The sequence below is a fragment of the Wyeomyia smithii genome, chromosome 3, assembly GCF_029784165.1.
Source record: "Wyeomyia smithii strain HCP4-BCI-WySm-NY-G18 chromosome 3, ASM2978416v1, whole genome shotgun sequence".
NCBI classification, from domain to species: Eukaryota; Metazoa; Arthropoda; class Insecta; order Diptera; family Culicidae; genus Wyeomyia; species Wyeomyia smithii.
In genome coordinates, this window is record NC_073696.1 from 39,630,990 (window position 1) to 39,649,903 (window position 18,914).

The following is an 18,914-nucleotide window of genomic DNA, read 5'->3' on the forward strand; positions in this document are numbered from 1 at the left end:
GGTCAAGATCCGAAATTGTTCAAGAACTGAAAAAGTTAGAAGAATTTCATTTTCACGGGGACCCGGGTACCCTGCCAAGTACTTCCTGGTGTTCAAATTGCCGAGTACATAACTGTTAATTTCCTTGATATTTTTCAGCATTCAGCACAAACAAATGTAACGTAGATGAACGCAACTCTGAAATCCAAGTAAAAATAGTAGTTCGACAGGATATGAAACCAATCAGTAGAGGTCCAGCAGCAACATTTTATGCTGAGAAAACCGTTTTAGCGCTGAAGAGCCGTTTAAAAGAAAATTGCACCTCGGTTAAGAGTTTTTCCTGATTGTTTTTTAGTTTTTCCTGATATTCCTTGATTTTCTGATCGAAGAATCTCAGATTTTTCTTGTTTTTCCAATTTTGTGTGTCATACACAAACTTTTTTTCCTAATGGCCCACCACTTCCCCCACATTAAAAGGCTAAAGTTGAGCCCCCTGATAGCGTACTCATCTTCAAGTACAAACAAAAAACATAATAAATATAATAATAAATGGTACATTGGTGTGTTATAGTGATGAACACTTAACAATAAAATAGTAAACTAGAGATACCCAGTGGAACAACGTTCCTTTGAAGGGATCTCTTGAAAACACGGACATGGTACTGTGATTAATTCTTTTTTGTTTGGTATTGTGCTTAGTTCTTTTTTGTTTAAACTAAGCAGCTGCTGGTTTCTTTCACGTTTGGTGTTCTAAAGCATTTCGAATGGCGTAGCCCTTTAGAGCATATCCAGTTCTCTTGTATGGTTCGATGTTCCCAGGTTTTCAATTCTGCTTTCAAGGCGTTTTTGACTCCCCGCAGAATGGTTCTGGGTCTATGAAATCGGAACAAGACCCCTGTCTGGCTAACGTATCGGCTCTTTCATTAGCTTCTACTTTACAATTCCCGTTCGGCCTCTGAACCAAACTTAGTTAATTTACATAATGAACTATATAACTATGAATTTATAGTGTACAACTCAAACAGAGTTTCTGGTAGTTGATGAGGCAGTTGATATTGAGAACGTACTGACTATAATTTGTAATATTGTTTCAATTTGAGTTTAACAACATTCTACTCTCAATAGATTTTAGGTTATCTGAAATTGATTTGAAAACGAAAGAAACGTAGAAAGATGAAAGAGATTTGACCAAAGATACTCTAAATTCGAGACCTCTCTAAATTATTAGCGTGCCTAGTATTATGACTATGATTTCTAACAGGTAAAACCAAATTATGGTGAATGGTCGGATTTTTCAAAATATCATAGACAAATAATCTCGTATGAAGCTCACGCAACCCTTGTATTGGTAGCACTTTGTGCGTAAAATTAGTTCAGGCCGTAGAACATAACAGAGGCAATAAGTAAATCATTTTCAGACATCGGTTTCGCAAAACTTTAAGCTTTTTTAATTTAGACTTGAAGGCATGCCTCCAGGAAACGATCAGATATCGCAAATGTGAATCAATGCATCCATTATAAAGTTTTAGGAGTACATTACGAGGAATAAATGATTTCATATGGTACATTAGGCCACAAAGATGAGAAAACTTGGATTGACTATGTTCTATGTGATCATTCCAAGTCCAAGTACAAGTGTTTTGAAACTTTTTCAATATTTGTCAGTCCTGCAAACGGATTTGCTTACTGTATGATTGTATTCATCGGGGAATAAAATAGCACATATTTAGTTTAGAGATTGAAGATTGAAATCAAAGTATCTCATAAGTGTTGCTAATTCATGATTAATATTTGAGATGACATGTGAAACATTATTGTTCGGGTAGAAATTGCTGTATCATCAGCAAAAAACATAAGTATTTCCAAAAGAGGCAGGTTTCCTAGATCGTTTATGTAAATTAAAAAAAAATGGGTTGATATTGCTCCCTTAGGGAACACCAATATAAACCGAACTTAATGAACTTGGAGAATCCTCAACAGTTACGAATTGTTGTCTATTTGTTAAATTTCTTTTAACAATGTTGTTTGCCAGGCTTCGGACTTCTAAATATTTTAATTTGCGTAGGAGAATTTCGTAGTTCAGAGTATCGAAAGCTTTTTTGAGGTCAGTGAGAAGACCTCCGACAACGCATTGCTATCAGTGTTCTCAATTAAAAAATCGACTAGTTGTCCAACCGCTGTTGTTTTCTGAAGCCTTACTTAAATTTACATTAACATTCACAAGTCTATTCACTAGAAATTTTTCGAGTGTTTTGCTTAATACCAAAAGTGAAGAGATAGGTCGAAAATTACTAGGGTCTGACTTATCACCGGATTTAAAAACATGAGTTATTTTGGTTATTTTTTCTGGAATTTAGCATAAGGGAAGAGTCAAGTAGGGGAATGGGAGGCAGCCTGAGAATAAATCCATGCGTCAAAGTCCCTCTTACACCGAGCGGTCTGATTCTACTAAGACTCGAACTCATGACCAACCTTGAGGTTACGAGCTCCTCGTGCTTGTAAGGATCACAGATTACTTGTTACCTAAAAATTATAAACTTAATGAGTAACAACTACTTCCGAAAAAGAGCAACAGTTTGGGCACTAAGGTAAACTTCTTTCAGTCTTGTTACGATTATGTACAAGCTGCTTGAGTTCCTTGTTATTGATTGTTGGGCGTATTGTTTCCTCAACAGGCTCAGATGTTTACATATCTCAGAAACTGCAAGGCGTCAAAGTCTTCGACTTTTGACTGATCACTTCACTGTCCGTAACAGCTGACTATGTACCTATCGGAAACCTGTCGTCTAGTGTTACACCGTTGTAAAGTGACAGCCGGTATCGGTTTGAAACTAGGTACCTACATTACGAACCGCGTGGCGAAGTGTGATAACAGACAAATTCGCGCTGCATATCCACGAAAGAAACCGCGCGAGAGACAACAAACAAGAAATATAAAATATTACGAAAACGAGTTTTATCACCCGCCAAACAAGAACAAATAGTAGGTCCTATCGCTTTACGGTTTATTTCTCATTCCGAACGGCCAGGTTTTGTAGGGGAGAACCGAATAGTGGGGGGCAGAGTTCGCGGCCAGGGGAGGGAGACCTGTTATCATTTTGCTTGTTTCTTCGTTTTGTCATGCTTTTCACTTTCTTGGGTACCGGCACTAACTAGCTGCAGTATTGTTTTATCGTACAGTGCTGCCTCGGACAGTTGCTTCCGACACAAACTACCGGCCTGAAATAGGTAGCTTATCTTTTGTGAGATATTTGGAATGTTTGTTTTTTATATAACTTTACTCTCCAGCAGATTATTGAGAAAAAGGTAAATGTTTGAACAAATACTCTATGTGTGCCGCTTTTTGACTCACGGAAAATTTCGTAAGTGCTACCGGCTAATTTAGAACAAAAGAATATTTTTTTCCATCCACATTCCACGTTGACAGATATTTCACGATTTTTTCAAATAACGTTTTGAAAGCGCATAATTACATAAATTTATTTTCAGAAATTCGATAAATATTTTAAATTTAAAAAAGTTAGCATATCATGCTGTATGTCATAGTTTACGTAATTTTTCCTTCACAGAAGCTAGGGGTCTCTCCATCTAAAATCTATCTGAGAATTTTAAAGTCTATATTTTTTCAAAAGCATGTTTTTCAAATGAGCGTTTTAGATACAAAAAAACTACTTAAGCATTTTATACAAAATCACATTAGTTATAAATATAGCGAAAATACATCACATTATTCAATAATTCATTTTTTGACATTTTTGACGAAAGTGCATTATTGTATACAGAAGACACTTTTGAATATGGAAATACTTTCTGTGTCACAGATAAGCAGAAGGCAAATTTTGCACGCTGTTTGATTTGTTAGAAACGACCTGCCGTTAATAATTGGTAATAAATCTACCATTTTGTTTCTAATCGAAAAAAATTCTTCTCAACTCCAAACTTATCTTTAAATACATGCAAATAATTATTTGGCTGTGTCACCTTTATCACCTAAAAAAAAAAACAATAAACAATTTACCTACACTGCCTATAACCGCATATCAGTTCCATCTTCATTTTCATCAAGTTGAGAAAACAGCGCGTAGGTATTTTTCTTGCTTAGGTTATTTCAGCAGTTGAGCGTGGTTTATTCCCATATTTTCGACATGATATAATGAGATGGACATTGGGGCGCCAATCATCGTATGGAAAAAAGTGACCAGAAAATTTCAAAATAAAAAACCTTATACAAAATACACCTGCTCGAAAAAGCACCCTGTGCAAAATTTCAGCTCAATCGGACTTTAAATGGGGTGGCGCAAAGCGATTGAAGTTTGGCTTTTTGGAAAACCGAAAAATCACCCAAGGGGGGTACGTGAAATTTCGGTTTTCGAAATTTTTTTTTTGATGCCAAATGACTTGAAAACGCATGAAACGTCGAGAATTGGTGTCATCTGAAAAAATTTTTTTTTGCAAAAATTTACGGACTTAGTCGTTTTTTCAATTGTGGAAGGCGGAGTTCAAAATATTTAGAATTTATTTTTTTCAAATTGATCACTAGTCTCTCGAAATAGCTTGTATAATGATATACACTATAGCTAGCATCGAATACATTATGTTTCATTAGGGTGGTTCATTTATTCGACATAGGGTGGTTCATAATATTGTGTAAAAATAAGTATAAAATGAAAAAAAAATCACTTTTCACCGAATACCAATAGAAAAATTACGGAAAATATAATATTTGTTATATCATTGTCGTTAGGATGGCAATGTTGAATTGGAAAAAGTAAAATGTAAATGTAAAGTAAAATGGCAAAAAATTACAAAACAAATTTACAAAATGTATCAAACTACTCTGTGCAAGAAAAAAAAATATCTCAACCAAAATTAAGATTGTGTCTCGTGGAAAATGTTGAATGCTTTCATGTCATTTGCAAAATTACACACGGTACATGGAGTTTTAATATTTAAAAAATGTTTTTGATTCCAAGTGTCTTAAACTTTTAAATGAAACGGTGGAAACTGATGTAATATGTTATATTACTTTGTTTGAAAAATCTACTCTTTAAGACACTTCCCAAGTAACACACGTTGGTATAGAATAGTTGACGTTACCTATTCCATGACATCAATATCACCAGAAAAGCGCAAAATATGAAGGCTAGTAGAACAAGTACCGATAACTGCATGAAAGCAAGCCAACTTGATATAATTAAGTGGCAAAATACATCTCGAGTACTAATACGGCAATGCGCAAATCTGTTGCTATGACAACTGTTAACCAGCGCATGCGCAAATGTGTTGTGTCTGCGCAGTGCAGCTAGATCGGTAATTTCTTTTTTCAGTGGCAGTTTTAATTGATTATAAAATGATGACAAAAAATAATATTCAACCATTTAAAAAGAGTTGTTTCTTTCGCTTGAATATTGAAATTGTTTTCACATAGTTTCAACGTTATCTGAATATAAAATCTAACAAAACTAGAAAACGTTGTTAGATATACAATAACAAAAATCTGAAGTGATATTGGTTACACTTCAAGCGTTTTGTTTATCTTTTGATGGCGCGTCAAAACCGCTCCGAATAAATATAGAAATCGTTCATAAAATTTAAATAATAATTTGATCAAGTAATTTTAAGTTAGGTGTTGAATGCTATGACTACTGTACTAAGGAAAAGCAGGTACGTAGTGTTGTTATTAGATAATGTCTAACGAAAAGACCAAGTGATAGTGATTGTCATTCTTGAGCTCATGTTATTAAAAACATCTCCAAAACCAGAAAAAACGAGCTTGTTTTCGAAATGCGGTTGTATTACCGATGAAAATCAACTTCAAACACAATATAATAACACAAGTTTTCAATTGCGCTTGTGGTACACTTATATGACTACTTTCGTTGTTACTTATTTTCTAACATGTTTTGTGTGTTACTTGGGTTGCACTCGTCTTTCGAATGTTGTACCAGACAATTTATTCGTTTTATTTACCACAATAATGTCCTTTGCCAACACTTGATTGAACACACAGTGCTCTGGCGAGTGCAACAATTTTTTTGCCTTGGCTCCTTTGTATGATTTTTTGATGAAGTTTGATGCGAAAATAAATTTCCCTGAGTTTGAACATATTTCAACTTAAGGGGCAACAATGGCGCCATTTTTAATTTTTGAGAAACCGGTAATTTTTGTGTTTTTTCGACGCCATTTTGTTTTGAGGCCAAATATCAAAATTCTAAGAGTTTGTCCACATATTAGCAACCTTTTATTCATCTTTTGAAAAAAAAAAACAGATCTTAAATCGGACAAAAACTGAGCTCAAAACGATGATTCTACGAAACCGGTTTCGGCATAGTTTTAGTATATTTCACAAAGCAAAATAATATCGATTATTTCTGAGTATTAATGGTAATTCGCTAATATCTTAAAGTGGTAGTCAAATTATATCTTATTTTGAGTAAAAAAGTCTCAGAAATCGAATGGTAGGGCAAAATGTCGATTTTGCCCCAATTCCCCTAAAATACTAAAATAGGTTTATCTGCAGACATTTTACGAAGATCAGACACCTACCATTCGATTTCTGAGACTTTTTTACTCAAAATAAGATATAATTTAACTACCACTGCAAGATATTAGCGAATTACCATTAATGCCCAAAAATAATCGATATTATTTTGCTTTGTGAAAAATATACTAAAACTATGCCAAACCCGGTTTCGTAGAATCACCGTTTTGAGCTCAGTTTTTGTCCGATTTAAGATCTGTTTTTTTTTTTCAAAAGATGGGTAAAAGGATGCTAATATGTGGACAAACTCTTAGAATTTTGATATTTGGCCTCAAAACAAAATGGCGTCGAAAAAACAACAAAAATTACCGGTTTCTCAAAAATTCAAAATGGCGCTATTTTTGCCCCTTAAGTTGAAATATGTTCAAACTCGGGGAAATTCAGTTTTGCATAAAAATACACAAAAAAATTATATATAGAAGCCAAGGCAGAAAAAAAAGTCAATTCTTGTTGCACTCATATTATATTATAATTATAATTATATTATAGTATAATCGGACAAAAGACTGTATCGATGTTATTCAGTGATAATGAGAGTATAGGGATCTCAATCAGATACGCAACACAATTGACTCGTTGTTTCTGGCTTTGCGTCGTTTTGACAGTTCGACCATACATTTTCTGTCAAGTTTACATCATCAGAACGTGAACGTGCCCATTGGCTGAATCTTTGCATAGACGTTTTTATAGGCAAAAGATGCCATTTTGTGCTATTGGTTTAATTTATTGAAACAAAACTCATTTTTGAAAAGCTATTGAAAAATGCTATTTCGGATAGGTATTGATGATTACAAAAATTTTTAGAGCCAACCGATTTTCTTTATGAAAACTACGAAAGTTTTCCTGAACAACGAAACCGGCCATGGAGAAATCAGAAAAAAAGTTATATTTTTAAATTAATTTTTTTTACAGGGTACATTTTTCTTGGAGGAACGAAGTTATTATTTACAACTTTGCCAGATACACTATGCCAATCAAATAAACCGTCGGCAAAGTTGTAGAAAATATTTTGTCCTTTCAAAAAAAAAAATGCCTTTTAAAAAAAGTAATTGAAAATATTTTTTTTTTGAAAATATTTTTATTTCAAAAAAATATAACTTATTTTGCTTGATTTCTATATGATCGGACTGGTTTCATTGTTTTTGTAATATTTCGTAGGTTATATTTAAAAAATCAAGTTTTTAAAAAATGAGCCCTTTTGAATAATTAATTTTCAATCTTTCTTTTAACTTTTGAACGAATAATTTTTTGGAGTGAAATTTTTTTGGAAAGGCCGAATTATTATCTACAACTTTGTCGAAGACGTCACACCAATCAAACGAACCGAAGTGCTTTTTTATTTTATACTCATTTTTCACAATTTTATGAACCACTCTATGCCGAATAAATGAACCACCCTAATGAAACATAATGTATTCGATGTTAGTTATAGTGTATATCATTATACAAGCTATTTCGAGAGACTAGTGATCAATTTCAAAAGATAAATTCTAAACATTTTGAACTCCGCCTTCCACAATTGAAAAAAACGGCTAAGTCCCAGAGAGTAAATTTTTGCAAAAAAATTTTTTTACAGATGACACCAATTCTCGACGTTTCATGCGTTTTTAAGTCATTTGGCATCAAAAAAAAATTTCGAAAACCGAAATTTCACGAAATTATCAAATTATCAAAACAACAATGTTTTACGTTATCAACTATTTTTTTCGGGGTGATCATTTCATTAACTAAAGCTACATACGTAATCCTGTTTTTGGTTGTTGGTGTTCTGGTATTAATATCAGTATAGTTCAACCACTCGCTGCACAATTTTAAAGTGGAATCCGTTTCTTGGAAGATCATTGCACTCGTTTTGACAGTCCATTTTTCACAGCAAAACGGCTGCTTTCTTCTAAGCCATAACCCGTCGCGTGTAATCACTTGATGCTTGTCCTATTCCAGAGTGTTCGTTTTTTATCAATTTTAATTACCACTTTTTTTTCTTTCCAAAAACCGCTAATAAAACCTTTTTGTGGCACACACGCGGTTTACTTGTCCTTTTCGCGGAGAAATGGGTTGACAGTTAGAATTCCCTAAGCGACGGAGAACTGCTTCTGAGGCAGTCGTCTGAAGTATCGGCCACAATCCTGCGCAATCTTACATTTGCGACTCTTGAAAAATGTTGGGTCCAGTGTAGGAATACTTTAACAGTCATGTAAAACGAACAGATCTTTTGCTTCAAGTCTCATTGAAATCGTTGAAATGCTGCCTTATTGTGCATAAGTTGGTATGGGATATTTGCAACAGATCCGTGATTTTCCCGTACGAAATGAGTAGAGAAGAAAGAGAAAATTTTAGTACATGTTTCTCGGTGGTGGAAAACCCTCGGCTGCCAAGCTCCACCCACCGTTGCTAAGGGCGATATTTTCCCGATACACTCACAACCGAAACTGGCGGTATGAACGACACTCCATTAGATGTGTTCGTGTGTTGAACTTATCTCGTTTCCACAGCTTTATAACAGTGATTTGCACATCTTCTGTATGTGGTGTATTCCGACCCCAGGGATCCGTTGGGGGAAGGAAAGGAAATTTTACGTTTTCTCCTCCCATAGGGTATTCCCTGTTATCCCAACCCTAACCACCCTGTCAGGTTGAATGTATGCTAATCTCATGCTGTTTATGGCGCTACTTTTATTCTATATGTATGTTCTATTCATGTCACGCATAGTTTCTCCCTCTTCTTCAAGTCAGATGTGAATCTCGATCGCCACGCTCCAAACTGTTTCAAGAGTTGCAAATGGGCTCGGGGTTTAACACATTTTCACACACGTTTCTATCATTTCGTACATATACTTGGATATGACTGCATATGAATGATAGAAACTGTAGCTCGGGCTGGTTCGTAGCACTCAAGATGCGTTTTTTCTTTCCATCAATACCATCGCTGCCCTATCAGCAGCCAGTTTTTGAATTGCCTAGACAGCACAGCTTCTATCGTACAAAAGAAACACTACCGAAATATGGATTGTTGACTGACTAGTTCATTCATGGGCATTGGTTGTTTGAGATGACTGAACTATTTTTTTTCATTAGTTGCGTGAAGCTGTTTTGGAGTATTTTATTTAAGGGCATAATGAACTCTAACCAGCGATGTCTGGTTAAAAAAAAAAACAGCGAACACAGGATTTCAATTTTACTTGTTCTTTTTTATTAATTTCGTTCGTAAACTTGCAAGAAAACTTACCTACAAAAATCAAAATTATACACCTGAAGGAAAAGAAGTGCTACGAAACGTCATCATTAATTTCTAACATATCAATCTCCGTCTAATGTGCTTTCTCGTTTGCTACCATGATTCCGCTGAGACTTTCAGTAACTTTTTCTATTGGTTTCTCTTTTTCAAACACCTCTTGTTGCATTATATCTTTAATGGACAAGCTGTTGGCGTTGTTGTCCACTCCCAGCAATAAATCCGTTTGCGTTTTCACCTCATTCCAGGCGTAATCAATATCCTCCGGTTGTGGATCGATCCCGGCAATCATGAATCGTAGGATGAACTTGCCCTGGTAGGTGGCTGGAATCATGAAAACTTTCTTACGCTTGGTGATGTTATCCAGCAGTTCTTTTGAGAGACTATCCTCTCCCTTAAGGCGGAAACAGATCAGTGCCAGTGTGGATGATGTTACTTCGAACCTGTTATCAGTGCGAACATACTGTTCGAATTTTTGCGCCAGACTTATGTGGAATCGAATCAGACTACGTATTTTTTCGGCACCCATAGTTTTAAGAGTGATATACACTTTCAGGGAACGGAATCGTCTACCAAGTTGGATCTGCCAATGACGGTAATCAGGTGCCTTGCTTTGACCTTGATATTGGTGCTGCAGATAAATACGATCGACGCTAAATGCTTCGGTGATCTTTCCGGCATCCTTGAACCACATGGCACAACAATCAAAGTTTACGAATAGCCACTTGTGCAAGTTGAAGATAACTGAGTCTGCCGTTTCGAGTCCTTTCTTAATCCAAGCATATTCTGGAAGACAAAAAGAAGCACCTGCGTATGCTGCATCTACATGGAGCCACATGTTGTTGTCATTGCAGTACGGGCCGATTTCTTCCAAATTATCATAAGCACATGTACCGGTCGTTCCAAGCGTCGCGACCATTATAACAGGAAACAAGCCATTCGCCTTATCTTCTTCGACGGCTTTGATCAGAGTTTTTCCCCTTAGAACACAATCATCATCCGCAGGTAATAGCCTCATCTTTATGGCACCCAATATACCAGATTTTTCCACTGAACTGTTACTTTGATCACTGGTGTATGCAACCAACCGACCACGAATTTCCGCCTCCGTTAGTTCTGGATGTTCTAGTTTTAGTCTGCGTACAGCTTGCTCCCGAGCAACAAGAACCGCTACAAAAGTGGATTCACTGGCTGAACCTTGAATGATACCACCGCCGTTTCCACCGTCGCAATTGAGGAAACATTGCGGAAGATTCAACAGCTTGCCAATCCAGTTCATCATGATGACTTCCAGTTCTGTACACGCAGGACTGCATATCTACAATTATGTATCCAAATTATTCACAGTACTATTTCTATAACTTTGTGAAGGACTTTACCCAGCTGAAGCCAACCACTCCGAGCCCAGCCGCGATTGTTTCGCCTACTATGGACGAATAGGACGTTTGCGATGGATAGAACGCATGAAAGTGTGGGGACTGCCAATGTGTCAAACCAGGGAGGATGGTGCGTTTGAATTCTTCCATAATCGATCTCCAGTCTTCACCCTGTTCCGGCATTTCCGTTGCCAGAAGGTCGTGTAGGTATCCCGGCTCTACCGATGGAAGGACGTCCCTAAGAGAAAAAAGAGTTGAGAAAAGTGATGTTTTAATTAGTTATGTTAATGCTAGAAGAAGCACACTCTGACACATCAGAGCTGTGGTAGATATCGAAATTGTAAAGCTGTTGGAAAAAAAATCGTAAGAGACGCCAGTAAGAATCGAAACAGGATACAGAGTGAGTATGCGAACCAAATGGTGGATCAGCTAAGTTGAGAGTAAGAGAGCTGAAACAGATATCTTGAATATCGGAAACAAATGGCTGCTGAGCGCTATTCATCGATTTGCTCTATAGGTACATATATGCGACATTAAGATTGTCTGCGGACTTGTTGGAAGGGCGGAAATTGAGCCAGTTGATTAAAAAATGGTGGATTCCGCAAGATTTTTCGATTGAATTCCACAAAAGATAAGTGGGTCATTCCATACGAAGTGTCCGAACCACTTTGACACGACCTCAACGGCTCAAAATATGGGGAGTTTATCATCTGGAGCCACTGCGAATAATGACAGCTGTCACATTTTTTCGTAAATCTCGCTTCACTTAAATGAAGCTTCGGCACAAAATATCCGTAATCTCGGTAGTGATAGCTTGGTAATATTTTATGCCGAAATTTCAGTTAGGTTGAACCGAGATTCACGAAAATATGTGACAGCTGTGATTATATTTTTAACCGAGTACACAGTGGTGCTGTTCTAGGCAAAAATTACCGAGACCCGGCAATAAAGTTTAAGTGTATGGTGAGGTAGCTGGTTCATCGCCCTGGGGTACAAGCCGTACAAGAAACGCATGGTTCACGGCGTAGCGGAAGCTACAACGAAGAAGAGGCTGTGTAAAGCCCAACCGATACTTTTGCGGCATGCTTGTCAGGAGTTAGTGTTTTCTGATGAGAAACTCTTTGTCTTGTAGCAGGCACACAATGTCCAAATGACCGGCTGTAGACGTGGACGTTGGGCAGTATCCTCCGGTCCCGCGGTTCTAGAGCAGGTTGGGGCACAAGACTTCTGGGACAAGATGCCGATGGACTAGGTGCGTGCCGTGTGTGATTCTTTTGAAAAACGTCTCAAGCTCGTCAAATAGCACAATGGGGGGAGCTCCCAGCTAATATGTCGTAAGGGTTCTCAATTAAGTTGTTTAGATATAACAGTTTTTTATAAAAAAAAATTTTGTACAGTTCTCCTTCAATTTTTAAATTACGAATTGAAACTGCTCGAAATCGCTACAATGACAGTTTGCTCATGTACCAACGGTCATTGTAGCGATTTATAGAGACTTTTAATTCTTCATTTTAAAATCGAAGGACAATGATATAAAACTTTGAAAAATCACGTTTTTCTCAGAAAATTACACTCCTTCAGCTGATATATAAAAATCGAAAATCCGTAAATAGTTGAACAACCCAATTGCTTAAATAAAAAGTGACTCACAACAGGATATTCTGTATTTTTATTTTTCAACACATTTTTAAGGTGAATTCAAATTTATTAAACTCCCTGTATAGCCTCATATCAAAAACAAATATAAGGCGAAAGATCGTGTGAAAATTATAGGATGAATTAACCTATAGTTGACATCTTTTTTATGGTGGACCACACGTTAGATAAACTCAATTTCTCTTAACTTTGTCAGATAACATGTTTCCCGATAAAATTTTTTGAAAATTCCTCGAGTTTATGCATATATTGAGTAAATCTGGTGAGTGATCCACTATATGCAAGGGGTCCACTGTAGGTTAATTTACTCTAGCTTGTGAACATGACAGCAACTTTTGGAAGTATTGTTTGGTATTTATTTTGTGTATCTTATGCTCCGCCCACTAGAACTATTCAGCAAAGTTTGACTTTTCAAATGCCGTTTACACGTTTTAACAACAAAACTAACATCGTGAATTACATTGTTGGTGTGAGGTTTTTTCAAAGCAATGATGCAACTTTAGTTGTTACTTGTATCTTTACAATTTCATCATAGTAACAAAAATGTTTCCTGAAACCTCAGAGTTTCGTTAGTGCAACAAATGCTCAAAATTTATTTTTTATATGTTTCTATTGTTTCTTGGGTACTCCAAGTAACAAAAAATTATATAAAATTTCCAAGGAACACGAGAATGCCATCAAATTTAAAATAAAATCGAGTAAACTTACCGAAAAATGCAAATTTAGTTTAAAAGGCAAATAAAATCTGTCTGGCAACTAAGGGTGTGCGAAACTGGCTTTTCTGGTGTCGAAACGAAACGAAACGAAATTAACCCTTAATTTCGGTTTCGCCAAATTAGTCGAAACGAAATCGAGGTGGATTTCGAGTTATCGAGACGAAACGAAATTGGTCTCCAAATTTCGCGAAATTTCGAAAAATTTAAAAAATGTTTCTGAAACATAGCATTACAATGATTTGAATCACAAGGTGCTTACCTGGTTGACGAAGAGTAACGTAGGTATCAGATATCGAAAAACCGACAATGACAAAATATCAAAAATGGAAAACTATAATCTTGAAGGATATACCTATCCATTTATATTAATTATATTGCAGGTAATAAAAGCGCGATAAATACAAATGATTTAAAGATCACATTTGAAATATCTTTGTAAATAATAATTTAATAAACTTCTGAACTGATTCTTTTGGTTTGAATGAAACTATGCTTAAAATAGTAATCCTTCTTTCATAGCACTTTCATTATTCAAAAGCCAAGTTTTGTCCCAGAGCTCAAACTGGAAAACATGAGAGATGGTAGGTAGGTTTTCAACCATTCCTGTGAGTTTTTTTTGTCCCTAAGCAAACGTAGAAGCGACTAATCCGATAAGCAATTACTCGGCGGCCTTTTGATGCATTTCTGTATTCTCTAAAAGTAGCAAAATTCACAGGAATGGTTAAAAAGCTGTAACACCTTTTAAGGGCAACCATTTTGAGCGTCAGGGAAACTTTTTTTCGCTTTTGTCGACCAGTGTTATTGAATTTTTTTTTAAAACCGTTTAGTCAGATTTGACCAAGTGACATCTTCATCAATTCGAGGAAAACAAACTTCAAGTCAACTATTCTGTAAACTTTGAAGTTGTCAATATTTTTGCGCATTCTTTAATATAAGTTAAAGTTAATTTTTAACTGAGCAGTTTGGCAAAAAATGTCCAGTTTTTATATTTTTTGTCATTTTTGATTTTGCCCAAACTTTGCATAGACGTTTTTATAGGCTGAGAAGCTATTAAAAATGCTATTTTGGGAGGATTATTGTGATCACAAATATTTTCAGAGCCAAAAGTGTTTTGATCAGTATGGCGTCTTCGGCAAAGTTTTAGATAGTAATTTTATCTTTCCGATAAAAAACACTAAAAAAATAATTTATTTTTAATGTAAGAGAAACATTTAAACTAATATGAAAAAGCTTATTCTTCAAAAATCTTTTTTTTTGTATAAAAATTACAAGAAAAAAAACCGGAACGATGAAGATATCAAGAAATAAGTTATATATTTTCAAAAAAAAAAATTTTTTTTCACAGCGTGTTTATTTTTGGAAGGACAATATTTCTCTCTACAACTTTGCCAGAGACACTATGCAAATCAAACAAATTGTTTCGGTTGTAAAAATATTTTAATTATACACTGAGTGCTCTATTGGAGATTGAAAATATTTTTTCACCTAAATCGATTTGTTTGACTGGTAAAGTTGTAGAAAAAAATTTTGTCCTAAAAAAATATGCTATGTGAGTTTCAGCGATCCCAAAAATAATAAAATACATTTGGGGCCATTCCTAAAATACGTCGTCATATTTTGATCCCTTTTATTCCTACTACCCCCCCCCCCCCGTGGTCGTTTGGTAAGCCCCCTCCAGCTTTAACCAGGTGGTCTTTTTATTCGCCAAGCGCCCTAACGAAAAATAGTCTGAACATACATGTGTGGTAAAAATTTTGAAAAATCAATTCTAATCAGACTGTTCCTGTTCGCAATACCGATTAAAATTGAATAATTGATTAAGTGAAGACGCCAATATTTATGTGACAAACTCGATGCGAGTGAAACTTTGGTTATATGTTAGCTGATTCTACACTAACAATGATTTTTGCCTTGGGCTTGAATTAATAATCTTTTGCCTAAAATGTATGACGATCGGGCCTTTCAAAAACGCACTATTTTATTACCGTAACTGAATATTTAAATATTCTTCAAATCTCGTTGTTTTTATTTTTATTGTATTTTAATACTAATTGTGGATAGGCCCGTTATCCTGAATTTGCCAGAACAAGTAAAGATAAATAAACTAAAGGAAAAACAATCAGAAACTTTGAAGAGCAAAATGTTACTCATTTTGATTTTCATAAAAGAATTGATTAATGATCTTATTCTGCAAATATATGCACAATAAAGTATGAAAAATTTATTAAAAAAATGAAGGTTAAAGAAAACTTATCATAAGTCATTGCGCAAATTGTAAATAGAAATTTCGGTAATATCATTTTCTCAAAAACAAAAATAACAAATAGATAATGGTTGTTTAATTTTTAATAATATTTCATTGTCTTTAACAAATAGGGTATCGAACGTCTTCGTCAGTGGTTTTCTTCGGCCCCATTTTGCATAAGTTTGCTGCAGAAAAACTGCCGAAGAAAACCACTGACGAAGACGTTCGATACCCTATAATGCTTTCCTTACCTGAAAGTAATTAAAATACGCTATTCTGTTGAGTGTATTCAGAATGATTTTCAATACAATTTGTTGTTAAGTATTTAAAATAATGAAATTTGTTTAAACAGTTTGATTATCTACGATACATTTTACAATGTTTTTGAATGTCGAACAAAATATAAACATCTTTCTTTCTTCCTTCTGTTCACGAGCTTCCAGGTCTCATATATAATTTCGCGAAATTTCGTAATCGTCGAAGTTGGAAGTTTAATTTCGTGAAATTTTAGGCGGAGTTTAGCGAAATTCAACGAAACTTTTCGGTAATTTCGCGAAACCGAAATTTCGCTAAATTTCGGGAAATTTCGAGTTTTGCGAAATTATACGAAATCATTCGAAATCTCGCACAGCCTTACTGGCAACACTTTCGGATATAAAAGATATTTTTGCAAATTCATTCGTTTATTTTCGTCAAAAATCATCTAACAGTATCTTTCAGACATCTGGCGTATTTAAATTGTGCAGGAAAAAGGAGGTTTTGAACAGAAAATGTGGTGTTTTGCGATAAAGAGAAGGGTCTTACAACGTGGGGTATATTCCAGTCGACACGACAATTGGGGTTTTTCCAAAGTCACCCTATATGAATAATACCCCCAACGTTGAGCAAAATTGGTAATGGTTTATTCCAAGTTTTGTGTTGGTCATTTTGTATGGAAATACCCATGGGCAAAAATAGGAATACCATTTATGTCACTTTAATTATCCAGTGACATTTGAGGCACTGCTGCCGTGAATAAAATAATAGGAACGCTTTGTAGTTTATGATTTTATGAAAATAAAAGGAAGAATAAATCAGAATCGTGAAACACTTTAAACATTTTGCGTTTGAGTTTCACTGTTAACGTCGATATGTAGCATTTTAAGTGGTTGGGGTGATCCGTGTTCCCAAGTTTTCTTGACATTGAGACTGGGAAAATTTTATCACTACAGTATTAACAACTGGTTAAGTTAATGCTGTTTTTTATCATTTGTGTCTAATTTCTTCCTATATTTCTAGCAAATTTGTCACATTTAAATAGTTTAATTTTGGAACATAGGTTAATATTTTCAACGTGTCGACATCTATAACTTTATAACAACTATAATAAAAAGTTGGAAACTTCGACATAAGCAAAATTTCTGGCACTGTTTCGTTTTCCTCTGCGTTACAATGAAGGATTAAATTTGGTGATCCTGAATTGGTTTTTTATTATTTTCCTCAATTTATTGATTTTCTCGCGCATGATTCCGTGATGCAATTGTGAATTTTTTTATAAACTATAACTCTGCTATCTCTGCACATTGCGCCAGTAATGAATTCTAGCAGGAAAAAAAATTTAGCTCTTTCAGGGATCATCCAATCAATCCAATGAAAACGAATGCATTTACGAAGTAAATCATCATGATTTTTTCATTTAAAATAATTGCTCGAATCATTTACCATTATTCTCAAAAAATATTGTTCAATTATTCATAGAAGTCTCCATCCTGGACTTCTTCCAAAGTTTTGTTATAGTTTTAGGTTAAAAAAAAATGTGGAAAAATACATCTCTTCTTCTTTTTTGTAAAATAAAATTTAGTGTTTATTTAGAATTACTGTAATATAAAATAATTTTTTTTCGCGGTATATTATTTTTTATAATTCATTTTCAAATCAAATCAAATCACGAACTAAATTAAACATCAAAATTGAAACCCTAACCAAGGGAACCAAGAAACTTTGTAGTAGATCGAAAATCGATTGGACGTTGTTAAAGTATTAACCTAACAAGGTTGTTTTGATGTTCAAAGACATTTTTTGGTTTTTTGATTATTAGTTAGATGTTAGAAACGTTTTACACTTTTCACTTTCCACAAAACATTCATTTGGTCGCAGAAAAAAATGTCAATTCTATAAAGTTCGTTAGTTTGATCGTGAATCGATTAGTATCTGACTTGATGGAATAGCGAGAGAAAGACGCTACTAAAACTGAAATTTCCTTTGGGATTCACCCAATAAAAGTCTTTACACAATAAACACTAGAAAATTTGAATGTAAAGTTGAACAAATATTTCAATACTAAGCTAGCATATCTTTGTCAGTAAAAAGATCAAATATAATCGACACTGTTTTAAACTTTTATAAAAGTGGCTTCACTATTAAGTTTGCTATGCAGTCATGTTCCAAATGAAGGGCACTAGCTGATGTTTTGACAAATGTTTTATAAACTTTGTTTTCAAGATCACAATTTGCGCACGTTGCCTTCATTCACTGTGTTCATTTGAGTTTTTTTTCCTATAGTTTCCTTAGATGTTATCATGTCGTGCCACAATTGCACAAGTAGATTGATTGCAATGCGATGTAATCCGTGCGTACCTTTCTCTGATGTTCTCCAGATAATCAGCAACAAAATCTATGGCTGCTCTTCCGAACTCACGAAACTCATTAATGTCCATATTAGCCATTTTTAAAATCAATTTCAAGCACCGAATAACTTCACTAAGAAATATTAAATGCACATAACTCCTCTGAACAACAGCTCTCTTGATCACTTTATGTTACTTTTTATTCACCAAACCACCGAATGTACTATTCCGACTGAGGCTCGTATCTTGTACGCAACCGAACTTGATCACAGACTGAGCGAAAGCCTTTCAGACCCAGACTTATTTATGCACAGAACTGCTGACGCGCCACGCATTGCCCAGCGATTCCCCAGACCCCCAAAAAACACCAACAGAGCAAAATTCATAACAGTGTCGATCTACCGATGCACGCAAAAGTAAAGGATGGCCTATGTCTGGACGCTGGATCTCCGAAGATTGGGAGGTGGTTGCGTGGACAGATTTAAGTGCACCGCGGGACCGGAAGGGACTTGACGCGACAGGTAAATAGGTGCTTAGCGATCGTAAAAGAAACCGGCACGAGGT

General features: G+C 35.2%; 2 protein-coding genes across 4 annotated transcripts in view; both read right to left on the minus strand.

Moving 5' to 3' along the window:
* LOC129729514 (LIM/homeobox protein Lhx3) overlaps positions 1-8,756 on the minus strand; it is a 68,302-nt gene extending 59,546 nt beyond the window's left edge. Inside the window, exon 1 of one of the 3 annotated variants that reach the window (XM_055688137.1) lies at positions 8,262-8,755. The gene's annotated coding sequence lies outside the window, so the exon portion shown is untranslated. Of the gene's footprint in view, positions 1-8,261 lie in introns of all 3 variants that reach the window. The other 2 variants (XM_055688138.1, XM_055688141.1) reach the window with 2 other exon arrangements.
* Positions 8,757-9,705: 949 nt separating this feature from the next.
* Positions 9,706-18,635, minus strand: LOC129729782 (3,4-dihydroxyphenylacetaldehyde synthase). The gene is made up of 3 exons (XM_055688601.1): positions 18,361-18,635; positions 11,131-11,365; positions 9,706-11,069 (listed from the first exon to the last, which is right to left on the minus strand). Exons 1-3 carry the CDS (start codon positions 18,447-18,449, stop codon positions 9,828-9,830), a joined length of 1,566 nt encoding a protein of 521 aa, XP_055544576.1. The 5' UTR covers positions 18,450-18,635; the 3' UTR covers positions 9,706-9,827.
* Between the last annotated feature and the right edge of the window lie 279 nt (positions 18,636-18,914).